This window comes from Caretta caretta, chromosome 1 (genome assembly GCF_965140235.1).
Source record: "Caretta caretta isolate rCarCar2 chromosome 1, rCarCar1.hap1, whole genome shotgun sequence".
Classification (NCBI taxonomy): Eukaryota; Metazoa; Chordata; order Testudines; family Cheloniidae; genus Caretta; species Caretta caretta.
Genome location: NC_134206.1, coordinates 211,190,558 through 211,217,489, shown reverse-complemented (window position 1 = coordinate 211,217,489; position 26,932 = coordinate 211,190,558). Strand labels below are relative to the sequence as shown.

The 26,932-nt window shown below is 43.3% G+C and overlaps 1 protein-coding gene across 1 annotated transcript in view; it reads right to left on the bottom strand.

The window, feature by feature from the left end:
• The window catches only part of FAM162A (family with sequence similarity 162 member A), a 33,229-nt gene extending 14,543 nt beyond the window's left edge, over positions 1-18,686 (bottom strand). The window contains 5 exon segments of the mRNA XM_048840879.1: positions 3,150-3,258; positions 9,669-9,800; positions 17,874-17,948; positions 17,951-18,070; positions 18,662-18,686. Coding sequence (XP_048696836.1) covers positions 3,150-3,258; positions 9,669-9,800; positions 17,874-17,948; positions 17,951-18,070; positions 18,662-18,686 — 461 coding nt within the window.
• Positions 18,687-26,932: the final 8,246 nt, after the last annotated feature.

The window sequence follows — 26,932 nt, the reverse complement described above, 5'->3', positions numbered from 1 at the left end:
AGGTATTTCCAGTAGAGATAAGGAGGTGTTAGTACCGTTATACAAGGCACTGGTGAGACCTCATCTGGAATACTGTGTGCAGTTCTGGTCTCCCATGTTTAAGAAAGATGAATTCAAACTGGAACAGGTCCAGAGCAGGGCTACTAGAACAATCCGTGGAATGGAAAACCCGTCTTATGAAAGGAGACTCAAAGACCTTGGCTTGTTTAGCCTAACCAAAAGAAGGCTGAGAGGAGATATGATTGCTCTCTATAAATATATCAGAGGGATAAATACCAGGGAGGGAGAAGTATTATTTAAGCTCAGTATCAATGTGGACACAAGAACGAATGGATATAAACTGGCCATCAGAAAGTTTAGACTTGAAATTAGACGAAGGTTTCTAACCATCAGAGGAGTGAAGTTCTGGAACAGCCTTCCAAGGGAAGTAGTGAGGGCAAAAGACATACCTGGCTTCAACACTAAACTTGGTAAGTTTATGGAGGAAATGATATGATGGGATAGCCTAATTTTGGCAATTAATTGATCTTCAACTATTAGCGGTAGATATGCCCAATGGCCTGTGATGGGATGTTAGATGGGGTGGGATCTGAGTTAGTACAGAGAATTCTTTCCTGGGTGTCTGGCTGGTGAGTCTTGCCCACATGCTCAGGGTTTAGCTGATCGCCATATTTGGAGTCGGGAAAGAATTTTCCTCCAGGGCAGATTGGCAGAGGCCCTGGGGGTTTTTTGCCTTCCTCTGCAGCGTGGGGCACAGGTCACCTGCTGGAGGATTCTCTGCACCTTGAAGTCTTTAAACCATGATTTGAGGACTTCAATAGCTCAGACATATGTTATGGGTTTGTTACCGGAGTTGGTGGGTGAGATTCTGTGGTCTGTGTTGTACAGGAGGTCAGACTAGATGATCATAATGGTCCCTTCTGACCTTAAAATCTATGATTCTATGCTCACCAATAAAGCTATTTACCACTTAGATTCAGTGCTGATCTGCACCTTAAAAAGATAAGAATTATAGAGGATGTTCTGTCTCTGCATCATGTATTTACACAGGATGGACCATGTTTTAGAGGGAATCCCCAGATGTACCTATCTTCCCTGTGACATTCTATACCTTGAGGGAGTGTCCTGGAACCCCCATATTCCCCATTTGTATATAATCATGATCTTACCTATAAAGCATGCCTTGTAAGGTATCAGGGGAAAGGTTATGATCTGCTGAAAGTCATTACTCTATCCTTATATGTATATCATTAACACACATGAAGTTATGAGAATTGTGTTGTATGGTTCTCACTAAAACGGGGGTGGGCAAACTATCTGGCCCGCCAGCCGATTTAATCTGGCCCTTGAGTCCCCGCTTCAGCCAGTGGGTGGGGTCGGCCGGGGGGGGGGGGGGGGGGCGGTCGCTTGGCACGTGCATGCCACCACTCCACACGACTCCCACAAGCAGCGGCATGTCCCCCGTCTGGCTCCTATATTTACGGGCAGCCAGGGGGCTCTGCGTACTGCCCTCGCCCCAAGCACCGCTCTCGCAGCTTCCACTAGCCAGGAACTGCAGATTTCCAGGAGCAGCTTGAGGTAAGTGCTGCCCGGAGCTTGAACCCCTGAGCCCACCCCCAACCCCAGCCCTGATCCCCCTCCTGCCCTCCAAACCCCTCAATCCCAGCCTGGAGCACCCTCCTGAACTGCACACCCCTCATCCCCAACCCCATCCCAGAGCCTGGACCCCCAGCTGGAGCCCTCACCCCCTCCTGCACCCCAATCCCAATTTTGTAAGCATTCATGGCCCGCCATAAAATTTCCATACCCAGATGTAGCCCTCAGGTCAAAAAGTTTGCCCATCCCTGAACTAAAACATGCTGTAAGTTTGGGAATCAGCCAGATATTAGCTCCCCAGAGGCAACCACAAGGAAAGTAACCAACACCCTGGTGGAGTATCAATCAACCCATCAACCACCATTGTCCAGCAAGGGAGCTACAATGCAATGGCTCACCTGCATAAGGCCACACCAGGGGAATTGCTCAACCTTGCCTGGAGACTCAGCAACGGCTGGTGTATATCCACTTTCCATTGATGAAGCGGTGAAGCAATTAATAAATCTGCATTACTCATCTTGAGCAGTGCAAGATGGTATATTCCTGAGATACAATGCTGGGAGGATTTGGCTCTGGTGCCTTTCTCTGTGTGATTCATGAGTGGCTCTGGGAGCATTCATGCAATCTAGCTAGGTGTGAGGTTCCACATGCTGTTATGCTGAGTGATAACAGCACCTGGATGGGTTTTCTGCTGGTCACTAGCAAGGCATTGTGAGAGACAGCCCAGGCTGGAGAGAGTTCAGAGGGGCACAGTGGTCCCACAGGCCCGGTTACATTCCCAAAATGGTGCAAAGTTTAATTCACGAGGGGTTCACTTTTACAAAAGGATTTTAAACAGACATTGTCAACATAACACATTTGAAAAAGAAAAGTCCTTATCTACATTATTAACGCCAGGTGTAATTATTCAAAGAGGTTTTTTTAAGTACGATTTACATTTCATCCTGCCTGGACAGAGTCTAAAATGGTCAGTTTACTTTCTGGTTCTCACAGACGAGCACAGGGTTTGCACTGAGGCTAGACTTGCTGCAGAGAAATTTTGACGTTTTATTTTCATTAGAGGCCTAATCTACTATTTAGTTAGTTTAAATCCCAAGGGAGATATAATTGATAATTGATTATAATTGATAATATAATTATTATTTATGATCATATGGTTTATATTAGGAGTCTCGTTTCAATAATTATTGAATGATGTACTTTTCATGAAACAAATATAAAACACTTTTCATGGACATTTAAAAAAAATCAGGAAAATATTTTTATTCATACTAAGGTTTGCAAAAGGTTTTAAAAAAAATTAGGACAAAAATAGCTGGTTCAGGGTCTCCTTTATTGAAATGACTGCTACTTACTCATCTTCCTTTTGGGAGAATCACGAGGGAGCTAACTGCATGCTCTCTACATCAGGATATGGAGATCACAGCAGTGTTAGATTTCAATCATATCATGTTCCTGATGTCACACCTCTGCAGAACCGATACTCAGTCCTGTATACTTGTTTCTCGGTAGGCATACATTAGTGTACTTATAATTTCAGGATTGGCACTTACGAGACAGTCTCTGGTATATCATCTACTTTTTTGAAACGGCCTGCCCACAGCAGAACCTTCTTTTCCCAGTCTGACGGCTTGTGTCCTGGCACTTTGAAGGTGGAATGCCCTATAGCAAATATGGAAGAGAAGACACAATATACAGAATAATCATAGCTTAAGGAAACTGTCAGGGTGAGTAACACAAATCTGCAGGCATGAGCTCTGCTGTAACTGAAGAGGGAGCAGAAATATCACATGAGCGCTCCTAGAGAAGCTGTAAGGGCATGTGGAACTGAACCAAGCTTAAGGTGACAGAACTTTACCCAGGGCCCCATGTACTCCACAATTCTGAAGGCACAGAATGTGCCTCAGAACCCACAGCTTTCACAGAATCATTCCCCAGAATCAAAGTATTAATTTAAAAAAAAAAATATTGTAGGGCTGGTTCTCCACTGCCTTGTAGCTTTTATCATAATTTACACCTGTAGAAAGTGTGTATTAGCTATGTTACAATAGGATAGTATTTCCTAAACCGCTGAGCATGAATCAAAGAAGATTAGGGTTCGAAGAGACCTCAGGAGGTCAACTAGTCCAACCCCTCTGCTCAAAGCAGGGCCAACCCCAACTAAATCATCCCAGACAGGGCTTTGTCAAGTTGGGCCTTAAAAAACTTTAATGATGGAGATTCCACCACCTCCCTACGTAACCCATTCCAGTGCTTCACCACCCTCCTAGTGAAATAGTTTTTCCTATTATTCAACCTAGACATCCCCCACTACAACCTGAGACCATTGCTCAGTGGTGTCATCTGCCACCACTGAGAACAGCCTAGCTCCATCCTCTTTGGAACCCCCTTTCAGGTAGTTGAAGGCTGCTGTCAAATCCCCCCTCACTCTTCTCTTCTGGCAGACTAAATTAGCCCAGTTCCCTCAGCCTCTCCTCATAAGTCATGTGCCCCAGCCTCCTAATAGTTTTCGTTGCCCTCTGCTGGACTCTCTCCAATTTGTTCACATCCCTTCTGTAGTGGGGGGGTGGGGGTGGGGCAAAACTGGGACACAATACTCCAGATGTGGCCTCACCAGTGCCGAATAGAAGGGAATAATCACTTCCCTCGATCTGCTGGCAATGCTCCTACTAATGCAGCCCACTATGCCATTAGCCTTTTTGGCAACAAGGGTACATGATTGACTCATGTCCAGCTTCTTGTCCGCTGTAATCCCGAAGTTCATTTCTGCAGAACTGCTGCTTAGCCAGTCAGTCCCCAGCCTGTAACAGTGCATGGAATTCTTCTGTCCTAAGTGCAGGACTCTACACTTGCCCTTGTTGAACCTCATCAGATTTCTTTTAGCCCAATACTCCAATCTGTCTAGGTCACTCTGGACCTATCCCTACCCTCCAGCGTATCTACCTCTCCCCACAGCTTAGTGTCATCTGCAAACTTGCTGAGGGTGCAATCCATCCCATCATCTGGATCTTTAATAAAGTTGTTGAACAAAACCAGCCCAAGGACAGACCCCTGGGGCACTCCGCTTGATACCAGCTGCCAACTAGGCATCGAGCCATTGATCACTACCTGTTGAGCCCGACGATCTAGCCAGTAGAAATGACCACCTTATAGTCCATTCACCCAATCCATACTTTTTTAACTTGCTGGCAAGAATACTGTGGGAGACCGTATCAAAAGCTTTGCTAAAGTCAAGATATATCATGTTCACCGCTTTCCCCATATTCACAGAGCCAGTTATCTCATCATAGAAGGCAATCACGTTGGTCAGGCATGACTTGCCCTTGGTGAATCCATGTTGAAGGACTAGCTCCAGAGATTCAACTTTCATTAAAATAAAAGTAAGTCTCCAGTTGCTATGGTTGAGAAGAAAACCTTTTAAAATGTGATTCAAATGTAGCCACTGAAGAAAAGTCAGCCTCAGTTTGTAGAGAACCTCAGACGTGAACTGCTTTACTCGTTTTAATGGGTGCTCACATGCCAATGACAACAATTTAGAAGCCAACATTTGGTTAACTATTTCACTGTTTTTCCAAACATGTAAGGAGAGGAAGTATGTTCTGAACGGCCTACCAATGTTTTCAATTTAGCAACATATGGTGGGAGTGAAGAGGATGAGATTGGTTATGTTCTCCTGAAGGTAGGCTCAGCTTTCAAGAGTCTGAGAAATACTGCACTACTGTAACATACCGGCTAAGTGTCATGTACTACCATTCTAACCTGGTAGCATTTCACATCTACTTTGCACAGCTAGAAATTACTACAAAAGAATGTGAAAAAGTAGAGAATAGGGTCTTATGTTTCTAGCCCTCACATTTGTGAGGACAACCTTGGAAACATGAACCAGGAATAACTAATGCATTTTGTCATCCTTTGTCAGCAAGCAGCCACAAAATATTACCTAAGACCTGTGAGCTGCCCACGTTTATCTCAATGACTTGCTAATTATGAAACCTAAATATAAACTATTTTATCACCAACAATGTCACTGCTAATCATTGTAACAAGAACATTAGAGGGATGGAAACATACCACAGCTACGAACTACCCAAGGTGGATTAACAATTTTTTAAATGATTATTTAAATTGGATTTTTTAAAATGTAAATTAAATAAAGTTTATAAAAAAGTAAACCTATTTAAAATTGAAATTGGCAACTTATGTTAGATTTAAGGTTTAAACTTATTATAATCTATTACAATTATTTGAAGTAGCTACCAAAACATTAAGCAGTACATGTTTGCTGCCAAAGTTTTAAAGTCAGCCCATTGAACTAGTGTGGAACTCAATGCCTAAGCAGCGGGAAACAGTTTGTTGAAGTGCTAAACCAGCTTTTGAGAGCAGTAACCTCTTCTGCAGGAGCAGTGAGAATATCTTCATTTCACTCAACTAGTTCAGTTCAATGATTAGTTCATTCAAAGGCAAGAAACAAGTTGAGAGATGAAAAAGCAGGAAAGCTCGTTTTTCCTCTTCCAATCTGTGAATAAAAACTAGGTGTGAGGATGAAATCTACTAGTTCTAAAATCTCAAAGGACATGGTGACCAGAAACAAATTAGTTCAATACTAACTATAGATAAAATTATCTACCTAGCTAAACTATTTAATAGATATACTGAACATTTAAGTAAAAAAACCAAAACAAAAAACAAAAAAAAGCATTCCGTGTCCTGGAAACCTAAGAAAAAAAAGTTTAAGGTAGTCTTTTAGTTATTAAATAAAAAGGTAGAATGCTGTTTTGTGCATTTTAACTGAATCTGAAATTCCATCCAAACAGAGCTTGACACAGAATCACAAATAAAAATTAACCTAATAAACAAGAAATGTAACATTAAAAAAAAAGTTAAAATTAAGAATTAAACAGAAGTTAAGCTAATTGCTTAAATAAATGTGAACAGATCTAGTGTAGCCTCCTGACTAACAAAAAGAAGCACCAAATGTAATGCAAAGAGTAGATCTGGTTGCAAATCAGCATGTTGTAATGGTTACCAACCAATAAGAATCAACATTTCATTAGGGAAATAACTAAAAAATGTTAATGCAAAACATGATTAAAATTTATTATTTCAATCAGGTTTTCTGCTTGGTGATTTAAATCATGATTAAAATTGGTGATTTAAATTGCTTTGATCTAAATCAATCCATCCTGAAACTCACTCTCTCTCTCGTCTTAGGAGGATATTTAATATTGATATCAGCAGCTATACTGATTATTTTTGTATTTAATTAAAATCCTCATTTTAAAAATGTTAAATGAAACTGCTACAGAATTTCCTGTCTGCGTCACAGTTTGCGATGGAGCATAAGCCTTTATCTTACCTGGCAATATAAAGAGCTCTTCTTAAGAGTACTGTAGGTCTCAGGACCATATGCCAAACCAGTGAAGTTGACAAGAACTTTGTCATTGACTTCAATGGGCACAGGATCAGACCCTCAATGCCTCTCTTCCAAACTCATTCTCCCGGTCCATACACAAGCAAAAGGGGGCAATTTATGCTTTGTTTTCAACACAAATGTGGCTAATGCCTCATATTTAAGAATGCTTTTTCACTACGGCTGTCAATTAATCGCAGGTAATTCACGCGATTAAAAAAAAATTAATCGTGATTAATCGCGCTGCTAAACAATAGAATACCAATTGAAATGTATTAAATATTTTGGATATTTTTCTACATTTTCAAATATATTGATTTCTGATACAACATAAAATACAAAGTGTACAGTGCACATTTTTATTACAAATATTTGCACTGTAAAAATGATATAGTATTTTTCAATTCACCTCATATAAATATTGTGGTGCAATCTCTTTATCGTGAAAGTGCAACTTAGAAATGTAGGTTTATTTTTTGTTACATAACTGCACTCCAAAACAAAACTAAGTCCACTCAGTCCTACTTCTTGTTCAGCCAATTGCTAAGACAAACAAGTTTGTTTACTTTTACAGGACATAATGCTGCCTGCCTCTTACTGTGTCACCTGAAAGTGAGAACAGGCATTTGCATGGCACTTTTGTAGCTGGCATTGCAAGGTATTTACGTGCCAGATATGCTAAACATTCGTATGCACCTTCATGCTTCGGCCACCATTCCAGAGGACATGCTTCCATGCTGATGACACACGTTTAAAAAAAAAAAAAAAGTGTTAATTAAATTTGTGATTGAATTCGCTGGTGGAGAATGGTATGTCTCCTGCTCTGTTTTACCTGCATTCTGCCATATATTTCATGTTATAGCACTCTCGGATGATGACCCAGCATATGTTGTTCGTTTTAAGAACGCTTTCACTGCAGATTTGACAAAACGCAAAGAAGATACCAATGTGAGATTTCTAAAGATAGCTACAGCACTTGACCGAAGGTTTAACAATCTGAAGTGCCTTCCAAAATTTGAGAGGGACGAGGTGTGGAGCATGCTTTCAGAAGTCTTAAAAGAGCAACAGTCTGATGCAGAAACGACAGAACTGAACCATCAAAAGAAAAAATTAACCTTCTGCTGGTGGCATCTGACTCAGATCATGAAAATGAACATGTGTTAGTCCTCACTGTTTTGGTTCGTTATCGAACAGAACCCGTCATTGGCATGGATGCATGTCCTCTGGAAGGGTGGTTGAAGCATGAAGGGACATATGAATTTTTAGTGCATCTGGCACATAAATATCTTGTGACACCGGCTACAACAGTGGCATGCAAACACCTATTATCACTTTCAGGTGACATTGTAAACAAGAAGTCAGCAGCAAATGTAAACAAACTTGTTCATCTGAGCGATTGGCTGAACAAGAAGTAGGACTGAATGGACTTGTAGGCTCTAAAGTTTTACATTGTTTTATTTTTGAGTGCAGTTATTTTTTGTACATAATTCTACATTTGTAAGTTCAACTTTCATGATAAAGAGATTGCACTACAGTACTTCTATAAAGTGAATTGGAAAATACTATTTCTTTTGTTTTTTACTGTGCAAATATCTGTAATAAAAACTATATAAAGTGAGCACTGTACACTTTGTATTCTGTGTAGTAATTAAAATAAATATATTAGAAAATGTAGAAAACATCCAAAGATATTTAAATAAATGGTATTGTATTAACAGTGCGATTAATCACACAATTAATTTTTTTAATCACTTGACAGGCCTACTTTTTACCCATTGGCACCGACAGTCAAACCAAGGTCTGTTACACAGAGGGTCCAGTATAGATTATCACTGTTCACTCTAATCTTAAAGATAAAATCGAATACCAGACCTATCACTGACTTGAAAGGAAAAGGAATCCCATCTTAAAGGATGAACTAGGTCAGTGGCAAACTCAAAATGATCCTGCAGTGCAGAGGCAGCATACTTCTAGTGGATCACTGCCCTGCTGTGGGAAGGGCTCTGCTAAGGAATTCTCAACACTATCACAACACTCACAAATATAAAAACAGACTGATTGTGGGAAGGAAGTGATTAGTTACAGAATGCAACTGGGAGATTCTGAATGCATAAACTATCAAACAAGAACTCCTCTTAACCTACTAAGAAAAGAAGGCTGTCCCTAAAAAGAAAAAGTTTTCCTTTGATTAGTAATACAGATAGTCTTGGATTTGACATCTAAGTTTAAAGTTCTGTCTTTTGAGTGAGAGAGAAAACTTAAGTCCTTTTCAAAAGAGCAGAGCCTTGTATTTGACTAAATTCTTACTCAGGACATTCTGGCTACCTAAATACCTAAAGTTTTCATTGTGCGAGAAATATTTCACTTTCTGAACCAACTTGTTGGCTGACATTGCTACGAGCTTTTGAACTACCATGTTCCTTCCCAGAGATAGCTGCATTTCAGCGTGATAATGACCCCTATGTATAGTCCGTACACTTGGTTGACACAAACCATATTGTGAAGAGTATCCTTTAGAATGAATGTACTATATATACGTAAGACGTTTGATCTATGTTCTTGATTTAATGATTATTTAGCAGTTCTTTACACTTGTTCCTCAGCCTGGTAGCTACTCTAATAGTAACACTGATACCTTTGAATCTCAGAGCAAAAAGCTTACCCCCTACTTCAGGCTTTTGTTTGCTCCCCTCCTGTGATTTACTGCAAAAACCTCTCTTGATCTTCAGATCCATTCCTTTAGTTGGTCTCAGAATTGAGGGAACATTCCTTTCCAGCATCTTAGTAGCTCTGCCTAGAAATCAGAAGAAAGGGGCGGTAATGGGCTGAACAGAATCCAAAAGGTAACTCAAAAATTTTCAAAGCAATCCGAGTAACCATGCAGATTTTAGAGTACTTAGAAGAGTTGAGCTTTAAACAGAAAGCTGTTCTAAACTTTAATTACAGTAGACCTGGTTATCCATTACATTGAGATAGATTTTTTTTAAATATATGAACACATATGCAAGCACGTGTTTATACGAGGAAATTAGAAAAAAATAAAAATCTAATGCGTAAGGTGGGACAGACCTCCGGAGTTATAACAGAGACTGACAGAAAAAAAAGTTTGATATCTCAACACTTCACCTGATCTTGACCATACTCTTACATAAAACTGCAGCATGGAAGCACTTTCCTAAACACTGACCCTGTAGGTATCATGATTACATGCCGTTAGTGCTTTCAGATGCCTCACTTTCAATCCAGGCAATGCCACTTAAAGGAAGTGCACCAGGTTTTCACCAGGCTTGTCATACTCCAAAACTAAGGGTATGTCTACACTACGGAATTAGGTCAAATTTATAGAAGTCCATTTTTTAGGAAGTGATTTTATACAGTCGATTGTGTGTCCCCCCACTAAGCGCATTAAGTCGGCGGGGTGCGTCCACAGTACCATGGCTAGCGTCGACTTTTGGAGGGTTGCACTGTGGGTAGCTATCCCACAGTTCCCGCAGTCTCCGCCGCCCATTGAAATTCTGGGTTAAGCTCCCAATGCCTGATGGGGCAAAAACATTGTCGCGGGTGGTTTTGGGTACATGTCGTCAGTCTCCCCTCCCTCCGTGAAAGCAACGGCAGACAATCGTTTCACGCCTTTTCTCCGTGCGGATGCCATACTGCTTTCAGCAGACGGTGCAGTAGGACTGCTAACCGTCATCATCGAACCACTGCTTCCGCTACAACTCTGCTCTCCTGCTCTTGTCTCACCATACCACAGCAAGCGTGCAGCCCGCTCAGCTCACCGACACCACTGCTGTTGTGTCCTGGTGCTGCTGGCAGCAGACGGTGCACTAGGCCTGCAAAACTGGTCATCCAACCACCACTTCCTCTCCAACTCTGCTCTCCTACTCGAGTCTCGATAGCGAATTTCTCCATGTTGGCTGTCATGGGCTCCCACTTCCCTGCAACTCTGCTCTCCTGAATCCACCTCACAGGTCCTCTCGTTGTTCTCTATAAATATCTATTCTCGTGGCATCCGTCGTCAGCCACCGCTTCCGCTGCAACTCTGCTCTCCTGCAGACGCCATACCACAGCAAGCATGGAGCTCGCTCAGATCACCACGGCAGTTATGAGCACTGTAAACATCTCGCGCATTATCCTGCAGTATGTTCAGAACCAGAACCTGCAAGGGCAGGCGAGGAGGCGACAGCAGCGGAGTGATAAGAGTGATGAGGATATGGACACAGACTTCTCTCAAAGTACGGGCCCCGACAATTGGACATCCTGGTGGCAATGGGGCAGGCTCATGCCATGGAACGCTGATTCTGGGCCCAGGAGACAAGCACAGACTGGTGGGACCACATAATGTTGCAGGTCTGGGATGATTCCCAATGGCTGCGAAACTTTCGCATGCGTAAGGGCACTTTCATAGAACTTTGTGACTTGCTTTCCCCTGCCCTGAGGTGCAAGAATACCAAGATGAGAGCAGCCCCCACAGTTCACAAGTGAGTGGCGATAGCCCTCTGGAAGCTTGCAACGCCAGACAGCTACCCGTCAGTCGGCAATCAATTTGGAGTGGGCAAATCTACTGTGGGGGCTGCTGTGATCCAAGTAGCCAATGCAATCACTATCAAGGATAGTGACTCTGGGAAATCTGCAGGTCATAGTGGATGGCTTTGCTGCAATGGGATCCCTAACTGTGGTGGGCGATAAATGGAACCCATATTCCTATCTTGGGACCGGACCACCTTGGCAGCCAGTACATAAACCACAAGGGGTACTTTTCAATGGTGCTGCAAGCACTGGTGGATCACAAGGGATGTTTCACCAAGATCAACGTGGGATGGCCAGGAAAGGTACATGACGCTCGCATCTTCAGGAACTCTGGTCTGTCTGGACAGCTGCAGCAAGGGACTTACTTTCCAGACCAGAAAATAACCATTGGGGAAGTTGAAATGCCTATAGTTATCCTTGGGGACCCAGCCTACCCCTTAATGCCATGGTTCATGAAGCCATACAGAGACACCCTGGACAGTAGTCAGCAGCTGTTCAACTATAGGCTGAGCAAGTGCAGAATGGTGGTAGAATACACATTTGGACGTTTAAAAGTGCGCTGGCAAAGTTTACTGACTTGGTTAGACCTCAGCGAAACCAATATTCCCATTGTTATTACTGCTTGCTGTGTGCTCAACAATATCCGTGAGAGTAAGGGGAAGACGTTTATGGCAGGGTGGGAGGTTGAGGCAAATCACCTCGCTGCTGACTATGCACAGCCAGACACCAGGGCGATAAGAAGAGCACAGCTGGGTGCGCTGCGCATCAGAGAAACTTTGAAAACTGGCCAGGCTATGGTGTGACAGTTCTGTTTGTTTCTCCTCGATCAAAACCCGCCCCCTTGCTTCACTCTACTTCCCTGTAAGCCAACTGACCTCCCCCCTTCGATCACCGCTTGCAAAGGCAATAATTGTTGTTTCAAATTCATGCATTATTAATTTGTCACACAAATAGGGGGATAACTGCCAAGGTAGCCTGGGAGGGGTGGGGGAGGAAGGAAGCACCGGGTGGGGTGGTGGAGGAGGGAAGGACAAGGCCACACTGCACTTCAAAACTTATTGAATGCCAGCCTTCTGTTGCTTGGGCAGTCCTCTGGGGTGAAGTGCTTGGGTGCCCGGAGGGCTTCCCGCCCCCGCATTCTTGGGGGTCTGGGAGAGGAGGCTATGGAACTTGTGGGAGGAGGGCAGGTGGTTACATAGGGGCTGCAGCTGCGGTCTGTGCTCCTGCTGCCTTTCTTGCAGCTCAGCCATATGCCACAGCATATTAGTTTGATTCTCCAGTAGGCTCAGCATTGCATCCTACTTCCTCTCATCACGCTGCCGCCACCTCTCCTCTTGCTCCCGCCTCCTGTCCTCACGTTCATTTTGTGCTTTCCTGGACTCTGACATTGCTTGCCTCCACGCATTTTGCTGAGCTCTTTCAATGTGGGAGGACTGCATGAGCTCAGAGAGCATTTCATCACGAGTGCGTTTTTTTTCGCCTTATCTGTGCTAGCCTCTGGGACGGAGATGATAGGGGGAGTGTTCAAACATTTGAGCTGCATACAGTTCTAGGGGTGCTCCTACCACTGTCCCACCCCTGTACGTGTACTCCTGCAAGGGGGGAGTCTCATGCAACAGGGATGACGATTCAGGGAACGAGGAAGATGAGGAGGAGGGTGAAACTGTTCTCCCGGACAGCCAAGAACTGTTTATCACCCTGGATCCAATACCCTCCCAACCCTCCCAAGGCAGGCTCCCAGACCTTGAAGGCGGAGAAGGCACCTCTGGTGAGTGTACCTTTGTAAATATAATACATGGTTTAAAAGCAGCGTGTTTAATGATTAATTTACCCTGAAGACTTGGGATGCATTCGCAGCCAGTACAGCTACTGGAAAAGTCTGTTAACATGTCTGGGGATGGAGCGGAAATCCTCCAGGCAATGAAGCTCTTCTGGGGGTACTCCCAAAGCCTTTGCAAAAGGTTTCTGGGGAGGGCAGCCTTATTCCGTCCTCCATGTAGGACACTTTACCACACCAGGCCAGTAGCACATAGTCTGGAATCATTTCATAACAAAGTATGGCAGCATATGGTCCCGGTGTTTGCTTGCATTCAAGCAACATCTGTTCTTTATCTCTCTGTGTTATCCTCGGGAGAGTGATATTTTTCATGGTCACCTGGTTGAAATAGGGGTATTTAATTAAGGGGACATTCAGAGCTGGCCATTCCTGCTGGGCTGTTTGCCTGTGGCTGAAAAGAAATCCTCCTCGCTGTTAGCCACACAGTGGGGGGAGGGGTGAAGCGATCATCCCAGAGAATTGTGTGTGTGTGTGTGTGCGCGTGTGGGGAGGGTGTTAAGCTGGGTTTGTGCTGCACGTTAACCCAAAAACCGCAGCCCCTCCTTTTAAATGGTCAACCCATTTTAAATGGCCAACCCAATGGGTGCTTGGTATGGGAAATGAGGGCGCTAATGTTTGAAAACATTCCCACATGTTATGAAGGTTAAAGAAGCCAAAAGACAGTGGCTTACCATGGCTGCCTGCAAGCTGAATTCTGTTGCCTGGCCCTGCGTGTGTGATCTCTCACACCAAACCGGCAGCCCTCAATATAAGAGGCAAAATGCGACCTTGTACCGAAACCACATGTACTATGTAATGTTAACAGCTTGGTTCACCGCGAAAGAGTCTACCCATTGTTCTCTAAAATGTGTCTTTTTAAATACTTCTCTCCCTTTTTTTCCTCCCGCAGCTGCAAATGTTTGAACACTCCCCCATCATCTCCCTCCCAGAGGCTAGCACAGATAAGAAGGCGAAAAAAACACATTCGCTATGAAATGTTCTCTGAGCTCATGCAGTCCTCCCGCATTGCGGCTGTTTGCCTCTTTGGTAGGCTTGCCTGAGCTCCTTAATTTTCACACGGCACTGCTGCAGGTCCCTGTTATAGTCTCTGTCCTTCATGCCCTTGAAGATTTTTTAAAATATTTTGGCATTTCGTCTTCTGACCCAGCGATGTCCATTGCAGCACTAATCCCCTCGTCGGGGAGGAGTATAAAAACTGATTTTAAGAGACCTTTAAGTCAACAAAAATGGCTTCGTTGTGTGGACGGATGCAGAGTTAAAACGATCTAACACTGCTAAATTCGACCTAAACTCGTAGTTTAGACCAGGGCCAAGTCAGAAACTTGAGGCAGAGGTAGCAATAGCAAAGCAGAAGTTTACAGTATTGAGACAGCTGCCTTATTGTGTAACAGAAGAAAATTCACATCTACAAAAAATAGGAACTATTTTGGGGAAATTCTATGGCCTGCGCTATACAGAAGGTCAGAGCAGATTATCACAATGGTTCCTTCCAGCCTTAGAATCTATAAACTGTTAGAAAAGTTATAATGAGGAAAATTCAGGCACTAAAAATCCTTTGCAAGGGCACCTTTAAAAAAAAAAGTTAGGCTTAGTCCCTTTTTACTCCTTATGCTGGATTAGCAAATAGGGTTTTTTCCCCAGTTTTTTTTTATTTTAAACGTTAGAATTACCTGGAATGTTAAATCTAAACTTCCCTGGTTTTGCTGTAAGATCTCTGGGAGGACTCGGGAGTGTTTACTGTGACTCCTTAAGTAAAAGGGTAAGGGTGCTGATTCTTTAAAAAAGGCTTTGTTGACCCAAAATGTTAGTCACTAAAGTTAAACAAGTGTTAAGGGGGAGGAAGAGGAAACCAAACCCCCTCCAAAAATTTAAGTGTAACCACCAAAAAATATAAGGCAGCATAACTTTCATTCTCTTGGCTCTTGTGATGTCTTGGCTCTTTCACTAGTCCTCTAGACATAACCCCTTCCAGCCATGACAGAACCTGAACATCTAAATGTTAAAAACAAGCAGAAAAAACCCGCTAAACTTCAAAAGTTTTGGGTTTTTTTTTTTTTTTTAAAGTCTTCATAAAGAAGCAAAAAAGGACATAAGTTCCAGGCACATTGGCCTTAAAGGACTTGCAAAGAAGCAATGGGTTTTAGCTCACATTGCTGTACTCTAGGAGATAGGACATGCCACCCTGTTCAATGTTGCCAAGCCTCACAGTATTTGGTATTTTTCTTAAAACCCCAACATGTGGAGTCAAGTGATTACATGAAATATCAGCTTTCACATAAAAAAAGTAAATTTTTAGCCCTGGTGGTTACAGAGAGCTTGAAAATTATGACCCAAGTATACCATGAAGGTTCAAAAACTAGAAAGCAAATAAGAAACCAAAATGTATTTTCATCTCATGATTTTAAGTAAATCTCATTATTTCTGAGGGTTAATTCTTAATTTATTGAATGCTTTGGTTTGACAATATTGCTTTTGAACAAAGCAGAAATGAAAGCTGCAGTAACATTAACTCTCTACCTTTTGATCTTTAAAGTCTGCAATCACAGAGTTAAATTTGTGTATTGTTGTTCGGAAACTTTAGCGAAGGTCCTATAGATAAAAGCTTCATACACTGGGGAGGAAGAATAGTCTTGTGGTTAAGGCACTGGACTAGGACTTAGATGTGAGAATATGACTGGGTGCAAAACCCATTTCAGTTTAAGCCTGATGCCATGGATTTGCCAGCAACTGAAACTGAACAGCTCATTGAAATTTCCTGTGATCAAACTTATGCCCAACTTTCTCCCCCCTAGTTCCGGTTCACTGCCAAGAATGAATATCCTGCACTCTCAACATGAAGCAACATGCACCTTGATACTGACAGTGCCATTTGCCAGCACAAATTTGTGTGAAGCTGAATTCAGCACACTTCTGTCCATCAAGTTTTGGTATCAATCTACCATTGGTGTCACATCGGAGATTAGATGTGCAATTTCTATCACATGGCTGGACTTCAAGAAGCTATGTCGTAATATGCGAGTGCTTGTGTCACATTAGAGGACACTAAACATACTTAATGTGTTAATTTGTTGGTAACTAAGTTGTTTTGTTGCTGCCTGGGGTCACAGGAAACAGTAGGGCAGGTCTGTGCCAGGAAATTAGGTCAGTATAATTACCTTGCTCATGGGTGTGAAAAATCCGCATCTGAGTGACACAGTTAAACCTACCTAACCCTTAACGTAGACAGCACTAGGTTAACGGGAGGATTCTCCTGTGGACCTAGCTGCCCTCTCTCAGGCAGGTGAAATACCTACACCTACAGGTGAAACCTTCCTATCTTTAAATGTAGCATCTTCCCTGCAGGGATGCAACTGTGCTGCTGCAGTGTTTTAAGTATAGGCAACCCCATTTTGCAACTAAGGGCTTATGCAGCCAAAAAGTTAGGGACCCCAATCTATGCCACAAATCAAGAGAATAATAAGCTGTTAGTAGGATGATCTTTTGTTGCAGTCATCAAAAGAGGAGGATTGGTGAAAAAGAGGAATAGATTTTTACCTCTGAAGAATGCAGGTCACATTTTCACTTCCAGTCCTTTTCATTAACCACACTGAGATTTTAAATGTTACACTGAAGCACACACTACAAAATACTTCATCACTAGCAGGGAAATTTTAAAGATTACTATTAATTAATTCCAGGGTTTCACCACTTCCCATGACTGAGATTTAGAGCAGGTCTAACATTATCTGACACTTTGGAAGTGGCTAGGGACAATGGGCCAGGGAGTCAGAATCTGGGGTAGGGCAGGGAGGGGGAGGAAGTGGTGCAACATTTGCTAGACAAAAAGAAAAGGAGTACTTGTGGCACCTTAGAGACTAACCAATTTATTTGAGCATAAGCTTTCGTGAGCTACAGCTCACTTCATCGGAGGCATGCATCCGATGAAGTGAGCTGTAGCTCACGAAAGCTTATACTCAAATAAATTGGTTAGTCTCTAAGGTGCCACAAGTATTCCTTTTCTTTTTGCTAGACTATGCATCAAGGAAACAAATTAAGGAAGAGAGGTGAAACCCCATGGAATGAAGCTAGATAGAGAAGATGAAAGGGACGCTACTTGTCTCCACCACTCTCTGATCTGAAGTAGACCTGGCAAAGTTGGCTTTTCAGACCCTACTTCAAGGGAGCCTCCGTCCTGACTAGAACATGGGCCCATGAAGTCTGAACGCCTGAACCTGAGTTTGACAGGCGCAGTGAAGCAATGAAGACTGGAACTAAAGGAGCAATCTGCGGTCTTGAACCCGGCTTTCCCCGCACGCCCAAGAGCCACGCGCTGGTCCCACCGCTTGCGGAGGCCCCCGCGCCGCACGTGCCGCTCCCCCACGCCACCCCACGGCTCACCACCGGATCAGCTTGCTGCCCCCCCCCCGCCTTCGCCCCCCCACGACACCCACCAGGTGGCGGCGCCCCTGCCCGAGGCCAGGCTCCCGCCCCATCGCTCCCGAGGTCCCCGCCGTCACTCACCGGCGGCGGCGGCCCACATGGTGCTGGCCCCGGGCGCGTCCAACCTCCGTCCCCGCGGGGTCGAGTCTCTCGGACGGTGCCAGGCTGGGGCGGAGCCCCTTCCACGTCACTACCCAGCCGCGACTCCGAGCGACGGGGCGCGAGAAGGGTCAGCCCGCGCCGAGTCCCTCCCTGGCCGCTCTGCGGCTCTGCGCCCGCTCAGCGAGCATGCGCCGTAGCAGCCCTGGCGCGGCCCCCCCCCGTGCGGGGCGGAGTCTGAGCTGGGGCACGGTGGGAGCGCAGGGGAGTCAAGCCGCTGGAGGCGGAGGCCGGACAGGGGCCAAATCGGGTGCAGGGAGAAGGAGTAGTGTTGCCCACTGCCTCACCACACCTACCCAAATACCCTGCCCCGCCCCTTCCCCTAGGCCCCGCCCCACTCGCTCCATCGCCCCGCCTTCTGTCACTTGCTGTCCCTCCCCCACCCTCACTCACTTTCACTAGGTTGGGGGGGGTGCAGGCCCTGGGAGGGAGTTTGGGGTGTGGGCTCTGGCCAGGAAGCGTTTACCTCCGGCGGCTCCCGGGCAGCGGCGCAGCAGGGCTAAGTCAGACTCCCTGCCTGCCCTGGCCCCACACTGCTCCCAGAAGCAGCCGGCATGTCCCTGCTGCCCCGGGGGGCAGGAAGATGACTCCGTGCGCTGCCTGTGCCCACAAGCAGCGCCCCCGCAGCTCCCATTGGCCTCAGTTCCCAGCCAATGGGAGCTGTGGAGTCAGCACTCGGGGCGGGGGCAGTGCGCTGAGACGCCCCTGACCCTGTCCCAGGGGCCGCAGGGACATGCTGGGGGCTTCTGGGAGTGGCGCAGGGCCAGGGCAGGTAGGGAGCCTGACTTAGCTCTGCTGCATCACTGGACTTATAGCAATCTAAAATCTCCCAGTCTGGCTTCAGTGGCCTCCAGGAGATAGGGCCTGATTCTGTGAGACTTTTGGCGAACCCCGGGAGGGTTGGCAACCCTAGGAAGGAGCTGGAAGAGAGGCGGCGGTAGTAGCAGAGGGGATAAAACTTTCCACAGGTGGGGTGAACCATTGTCAGGGGAGCTGAGAGCCGTTGAACCAAACTGTAAACCCTGTATATGATGATGGTACAATGTGTTGGGTCACAGAGACCCCCTTGGTACTGTTATCTGATGTGCTGAAACTACCTTCTGAGCCTGTTTTCTCTGTCAGCTTGGGACTCCAGAACCCTGCCTTTTTCAGCCAGACACGCCAGTCTGCTGCAACACAGACCCAGGTCTGGTCCACGCCCCACAAAGCTGCAGACTAAACAAAAAATACTCAGCAAGTACTCCTGTCTCCAACACACAGACACCCAGTTCCCAATGGGATCCAAACCCTAAATAAATCCATTTTACTCTGTGTAAAGTTTATACAAGGTAAACTCATAAATTGTCAGCCCTCTATAACACTGATAGAGAAATATGCACAGCTGTTTCCTCCCCCAGGTATTAATCACTTACTCTGGGTTTACTAATAAACAAAAGTGATTTTATTACATATAAAAGTAGGATTTAAGTGGTTTTAAGTAATAACAGACAGAACAAAGTAAGTTACCAAGCAAAATAAAACAAAACATGCAAGCCTAAGCCTAATACATTTAAGAAACTGAATACAGGTAAATCTCACCCTCAGAGATATTCCAATAAGCTTCTTTCACAGACTAGACTCCTGCTTAGTCTGGGCCCAAACTTTTCCCCTGGTACAGTTCTTGTTAGTTCCAGCTCAGGTGGTAACTCGGGGATTTTTCATGACTGGCAGCCCTCTTTGTTGTGTTCCACCCCCTTTTTATAGCTTTGGCACAAGGGAGGAATCTTTTGTCTCTCTGGGTCCCCAAACCTCTTTCTAAATGGAAAAGCACCAGGTATAAGGTGGATTCCAGTTCAGGTGACATGATCACATGTCCTGTGAGATCCCAGGCCTCCATTCTTTCCAGCCTGACTCACAAGAACACAGGAAGGCTGACAAGTAAACAGAGCCATTTACAACCAATTGTCCTAGTTAATGGGAGCCATCAAGATTCCAAGCCACCATTAATGGCCCACACTTTGCATAGTTACAGTAGGACTTCAAAGTTATACTTCATATTTCTAGCTTCAGATACAAGAACGATACATTCATAAAAATGGGATGAACACACTCAGTAGATTAGAAGCTTTGTAATGATACCTTACAAGAGACCTTTTGCATAAAGCATATTCCAGTTACATTATATTTACACTCATAAGCATATTTCCTTAAAAAATATGGAGTGCAACATCACAGGTGGGAACCACTTCAAGCCAGGGGTGCAGTAGCACCCCTAGTTTCAGCCCTTTGGCTGTAGGTACTGGTTACAGAAACAGTGTGCAGGTGGCAGAGGGGCTTTGATTTCCCCCCTCTCAGGAGGGTAGATCTCAGCATCTGCTTCCCAGGGCTGGGTTTGTAAATGCACCATGTCCTGGTTTGCTTCTCTATCTGAAATGAGAGATTGTGCTGGTAATAGAGATGGAATTTGGTGAGATATTTTACATGCACCTCCTACAAAAGTATATAATTGCCATAAGTGGTTTTTGCATCTGCGGACCATTTTTTGGATAGTGGATTGGATGCGTATACAACTGCGCAGGTCTCCTGGTGGCACCTGTCCCATGGCATCTGGCTCAGGCAGCCCGGGGGAGGGGCGGGGCATACAGTGCACTCAGGACTTGCGGCCAGCAGCAAGTGGCTGGGGCTGGGGTGGAGGCCAGGGTTGGGGCTGTCTAGCACCGGCTCACTGTGCTGCTTCCTATCCAGCGGCTCAGGCAGTGCCTGCATCCCCTCCATGGCCCAGCCCGGCAGCACCAGCTGCACTCCCAGCCCGCTGGCTCCTGGGCAGCAGGGCCCGCCCCCAGTCACTGGGATTGTAATGGGCGTGGCTCCAGCACCCCACCCCTCTGCCCAGCTGTTATGCACATGCTGCTGCCATCGCTTGCAAGTCCCCGGGAGCAGCATGCGATGTGCTGTGCCTTTCCCCCACCCCATGCTGCCCCTTCTCCTTGAGACTCCAGTCCTTCCTCCCAGTCCCCTTGCTGCCCCTTCTGCTTGAGATCCTGCTCCCCGCTCACTCATCTCTGCTTCCCCACCCACCCTGCTAGCCTTGTAAGCCTTGTAAGAAGGCTTGCTGCTGTGGGTGCAGATACAGGTAAAAGACGGCTAGCGGATCGTCGGTCGGATCACAGGTTGGTTCTGTCGGATGTGGATCCACATTTTTGTATCCACGCAGGGCTCTAGTTTTAGAGTTTAAAAGACTCCCTCTCAGTGTATATATCAGCATGAAGACACCTAGTTCACAAATTTAGCTTACTTGCTCTTCTGATTGCCTGAATTGGACTGCCTTGTTCTTGTAATGCACTGAAAATACAATTTCATGCCTTTAAATTATTTACTTTTTAAAATGTTATTTTTATTACTGTTAGCACTTCATCATTTACCTTCGCTGACATTGTGCAGAGAGATGAAAAGAAAATGGAATAAACATTTGGAATTAAAAACTGTATGTTACAAAATCACAGTAAAAATAGGTTATACTAAAAACAATGAGATGTGACTGCTGAAGCTTGTAACAGCTATTTCTATTTTAGTAGCAGATAAATATTGAAAATATTAATGGTTGCTAGTAGCTTCAGCAATCACATCTCTCAATGTTTCTAGTATAAAACTTCCTGTTCTTATTGCAATTTTGTAATTTACATTTAATTTTTTTTTATAATACAAGATTGGTTCTTTTGGATCATATGATTTCAAGGCTAACTGATTTCCTGGGTTGGTGTCAAAACTTCTTCAGTTTCCTTTGATCTGCCAATGGGATTTCCTTTGTCAAGTGTTATTTTGCCTTTCTGTGCACCATGCTAGTGCTTTTTCATGTTGCCACTTGTGTATAGAACTTGATTCTCAAATATTCACTAAAGGCCACATTTTTAAAGGTTGAAAGCACCTAGATGATTTTGAAAATCCCACTAGTGACCTAAATACCTTTAGCAATCTGATCCTAAAGAGCCTTTCTTGTATGAAATAGTTTTCAAAGGTAAACTTCTACTGTAATATTTACTAATGATAGATGTACAACCCCAAGATAGATTGACCACCACTAGAATTCAAAAATGATGAATCATGTACCTGAATGTCATTAAATTAAAATACTAAATAAATACAATCTTGTTTTGTTTTATTTGTCTTTTTGTTTGAGCCTTTAGGATGCACTAGCTCCATACTTCTGCTGTTACCTTTTTCCATATACCTAAAATGGTTGTACATTCCTGTAACATTTAATACCATTTTAAACTTCAAGTAACAAGATTCCCTCCCTTTTTAATTTACATTTTATTTAAAATCCTTATTTCTGTAATCCCCCATCCTGCAAACGCTGAAGCACACAGTTTATTTTTCTCAAAAAGAAAAGGAGTACTTGTGGCACCTTAGAGACTAACCAATTTATTTGAGCATGAGCTTTCGTGAGCTACAGCTCAATTCATCAGATGTATACCGTGGAAACTGCAGCAGACTTTATATACACACTCTGTGTGTATACATCTGATGAAGTGAGCTGTAGCTCACGAAAGCTCATGCTCAAATAAATTGGTTAGTCTCTAAGGTGCCACAAGTACTCCTTTTCTTTTTTTTTTCCACGGTATACATCTGATGAAGTGAGCTGTAGCTCACGAAAGCTCATGCTCAAATAAATTGGTTAGTCTCTAAGGTGCCACAAGTACTCCTTTTCTTTTTGCGAATACAGACTAACACGGCTGTTCCTCTGAAACCAGTTTATTTTTCTGTTACTTCAATGGTTAGATACATAGTTCTTGTTTTTTATCTACTGAATTGTTTATATTTCTAATTGCATATTTTAATTTTATAGCCTTTTATGTGTGATACATGTTGTGATATAATACAGTTAAGTGATGTTCTTCATTCTGATAAGTTTACTGTTTTGTACAGCCAAAATCAAAGTTTTTTAAAAACGAATTATTCTGTTGCTCCTTTCACTGGTCGGGGCGGGGAGGGAGAGGGATGGCCATAATGCTTGTTATGAGACAGACATTCAGGCCTGCCTGTAAAGGCCTATACTTTAAGAATGTAGGTATATGTTTATCATTTAGCTAGTAATAGAGGTATACAAGAAAAAATCTGTGTAAGGGCCTTCTCTCACTGTGACAGTCTGAGGCCCTGTTCTTAGGGCAATGCCTTTGGCTAAGCAGCAGAGGGAGCCATAAGCTGGGAAGCGAGACAAGAGGAAGGTCACATCCTCACATTCCAAACTAGTCAATATGGGGCTGTTAGGAAGGTGATCCGATCTATCACCTCCAGAGAAAGGGAAGAGCCTAGAAGATGTAAAAGGAAATTTAGGTTGATAGTTTTCTGTCTGGTAAGAACTCACTTATCAATAGACACAGCTGGGAAACCCTTATGTCTTTATAGATGTAGTGGTGAAATCCTCACTTCTGTATTGTTTTGTCATTATAGTTCCCACTTTGCTATTGTTTATTTGCATGGTCTCTGTCTGGTTCTGTGATTGTTTCTGTCTGCTGTATAATTAATTTTGCTGGGTGTAAACTAATTAAGGTGGTGGGATATAATTGGTTAGCTAATCATGTTACAACATGTTAGGATTGGTTAGTTAAATTTCAGTAGAATGAGTGGTTAAGGTATAGCTAAGAATATTACTATATAAATTAGGGGCAAACAGGAAGTAAGTTGGGATTCGAAAATAAGGAAAAAGGAACTTGAATTTAAGCTTGCTGGCAGTTCACCCCAATACACATCCAATTGTTTGCATCTTCCGACTTCGGGTATTGTTGCTCTCTGTTCATGCAAGACAGACCAGGGAAGTGGGAGAGTGAAGGAATAAGCTCTCTAACAGTGCTGATCTCACCTAGTTTGCCTTTTGGTGAAACCAAAGTGCCTTGTCCCCACTGTGGTTTTACAGTGGGAGAGCTAATGCATGTTAAGTGACTCCATGGTAGGGTGACCAAATAGCAAGTGTGAAAAGTCAGGACAGGGGATGAGGGGTAATAGGCGCCTATATAAGACAAAGCCTGAAATATCGGAACTCTTCCTATAAAATCGGGACATCTGGTGACCCTACACCATGGTAACAACGTACATTTTCTCAGCATTGAGGACACAGACTGTAATGCTGACTCAGATGTTAAATGCATCATAATTGTTCATGGCTCGACAAATCTGACACTGATTGTGTCAGTAACACTGTTCCTTTGCCATCAGAGTTATTTGCATTTGAATCTCTGCAGCCCACCCCCACCCCCATCAATGTCCTTTATTCCCTCCCCTTTACTTACTAAGGGCTTGCCTACATAGGCACAGGAAAGGTGTGAAGTTAATGCACATAAGTTACAACTCCTGAAGCCCATGTGGATGCTCTCATTCAGAAGTAAGTGACTTAGTTTTGACCATAGAAGATTGCAGGAATCCTTTCCCAAAACACTGTAAATCATCAAGCTTTTGACCTGTCTTGAACATTTTTGTACAGTCCAAGTGTAACCCACATTTGATTTTTTTTTTAGATCCAAAGAGAAGGAAGAAAGCAATGGAGCACTCATCTTAACTCTCCTGAGTGTTGCCTGAGCAGAAAAGCCTTTACAGCATTTTACAGGTATCAATTTTGACATGACAAAATGTCAATACATGGTTTATGGTTCAAATTTGATACAGGTTTGATTTAATTTGATAACAAGAATTGTCAAATAAATAGGCCTAATCAACTTTATTAATCAAAGATTATAAGTCAAAGATTAAAACAGCAAGGAGAAAATAAGAACAATATGTTACCACTGATCTGGGAGACAGTTGTACAGCTGGCCATTTGACTCAATCTGAGTTTCACTCTGCCTCCATATATACTAGTGTTGAGGGTTTCACCATTTCTTTGTATTATTCCTTATCCTTCTTATCTATTACCTTTGACATATTTTGAGGACTTTTTGCTAGGCTTGCACAGTCCCTGCAGTACACAGGACAAAGTTTGTAACTAGTTTATTATCCTCTTTTTGACCATATTCTAGAAGCCAGCAAAACCTTAGAGACATCCTTCACCAGTTATAGCTTGGTACAGAGGGCATGTTAGCTAAGCATCAGCAATATTGTTTGTATTGTCCTTGATCTTTGGAATATTTTTATAACTAACACTGAGATGACAATACTTCACATCTTCCTTTGGTTAAACAATTTAATGTAAGCAAAAGCATTTTGGAAGAGCTTAACATAAATCAAATTAACAGATATACAAAAACATATGTGATATTGTATATAATATTGTATATGATATTGGCTTACACTATAAACCTTATAGACTTTATCTGGCTCCATTCATATTTGCAAGATGGAAGATCTATAGCAGCCAACCACAGCAGAATACCTAAAGGCTGGAGGGTTGAGTGTATTTCTCAAGCATTGTACTCTCCTGCAGTATACAGAGCAAGAGTTATGCAAAGGTACAGCACCTAATTATAGTATAGTTTCAGCATGAATGTAAAGAATTCTAAATATAATGTACTATACTTATCCATTACTAGTGACTGTTTTATTCTGGTTACATAACATCTCCTTTTTAAACACATTTATAGCTACAACAACCAAATTTCATGATTTGATTCATACATTTTGCTTGTGAGCTGAATGCATCTATTTTCTATTAAGTTAGCATAAAGCAATTTACATTCCTTGTTAATGATTCTGTTTCTGAGAGCAGTTTTCCCAATATATTTTGTTTACATTAGTCAGTTTTACAAACCTTGATAAAGTCCATTTCTTATCTGATAACTGATCTGCAGCAGTTAATACTGTAAGAACTTTGCAGACTAAGTTTTTCCATTTTGCCTTTGGTCTGGCTACAAACATCAGAGGCTTGGTTTATTTCAGTCAAAACATCTAAGGTGATCTCACTCCTTCTCTCTGCCCTGCACTTATCAAGGCATTTTTCATGATGAAGAGAATGAAGGCCTGATAGTATCATGGTAGATCCTGCTGGGCCCATTGAGGTTGTTGGCCTTCTTGTACAATGATCCCTTCTATGAACAATGGATATAGAGTGGTGGCACTCTTGTCCCATTAGAATGAATCAACTGATCCACATTTTTGGAGCTTCAAACTATAAAGATTCCTCGAATCTCAGCTTATACTTGCTTGCTAACCACACATGATGTGAACCTTATCGTTTACTAACTATGTGCTCCCAGGAAAATTTAATTTACAAACACAGCATTGTCTCTTACGCCTTTCTACATTATGATGGAAATAAGAATTAGTCCATGATTGCAATATATAGAAAGGTCTGATAGGCTGTAATAAAATTATTTTCAGCTCACTTAAGACATTGAGATGTGCAAAGTGCGGGGCTAATCACCTGATCCAGAAACATCCAGAAATAGGGTGTTGCAGTTACTAGACATGCTCTGTATTTGTCTCTAAAGCTTTCATTAAAAAGAAAAGGAGTACTTGTGGCACCTTAGAGACTAACCAATTTCATTGTAGGCAAGCCACTTGGACTGTCACATCCCATTTACTGACCTGATAGCTCTGCCAGTCAGGCCTCAGGGGGAAATTTTATCAATATATCTGCTTCAGACAGTCATGTGATATTAGTGAAAGCGCATGCACATCTGCTGTGAGGGATGGGTTTGCTGAAAACACGAGAAGTGTTTTGAATAAAGGGAGGTCACTGACATTCTTATCAAGATCTGAAGAAGCCCGGTACGTACACTACATATTAGGGCCACTTTATAGAGACTTGGACTAGATTCACAGGTACATAGGCACCTACGGATTGAGGTACCTAAATCCCAGTTTTAAGCTCCACTGGAATTCACAAAACTCCCAGTGAATCCTGTAGGTGCCTAAACTCAGTGCCTACATTTTCAGTACAAAAGTTCCCTAGGTGCCTAAATTGCTGCCTCTGAACATGTGCACTGCTGCCTCACTCTAGGCATCTGGATGCCTATCTCCCACCTAAGCCCCAGTGTGATTAACAATCGAGGGAAGACAGGTGGACAAATGCC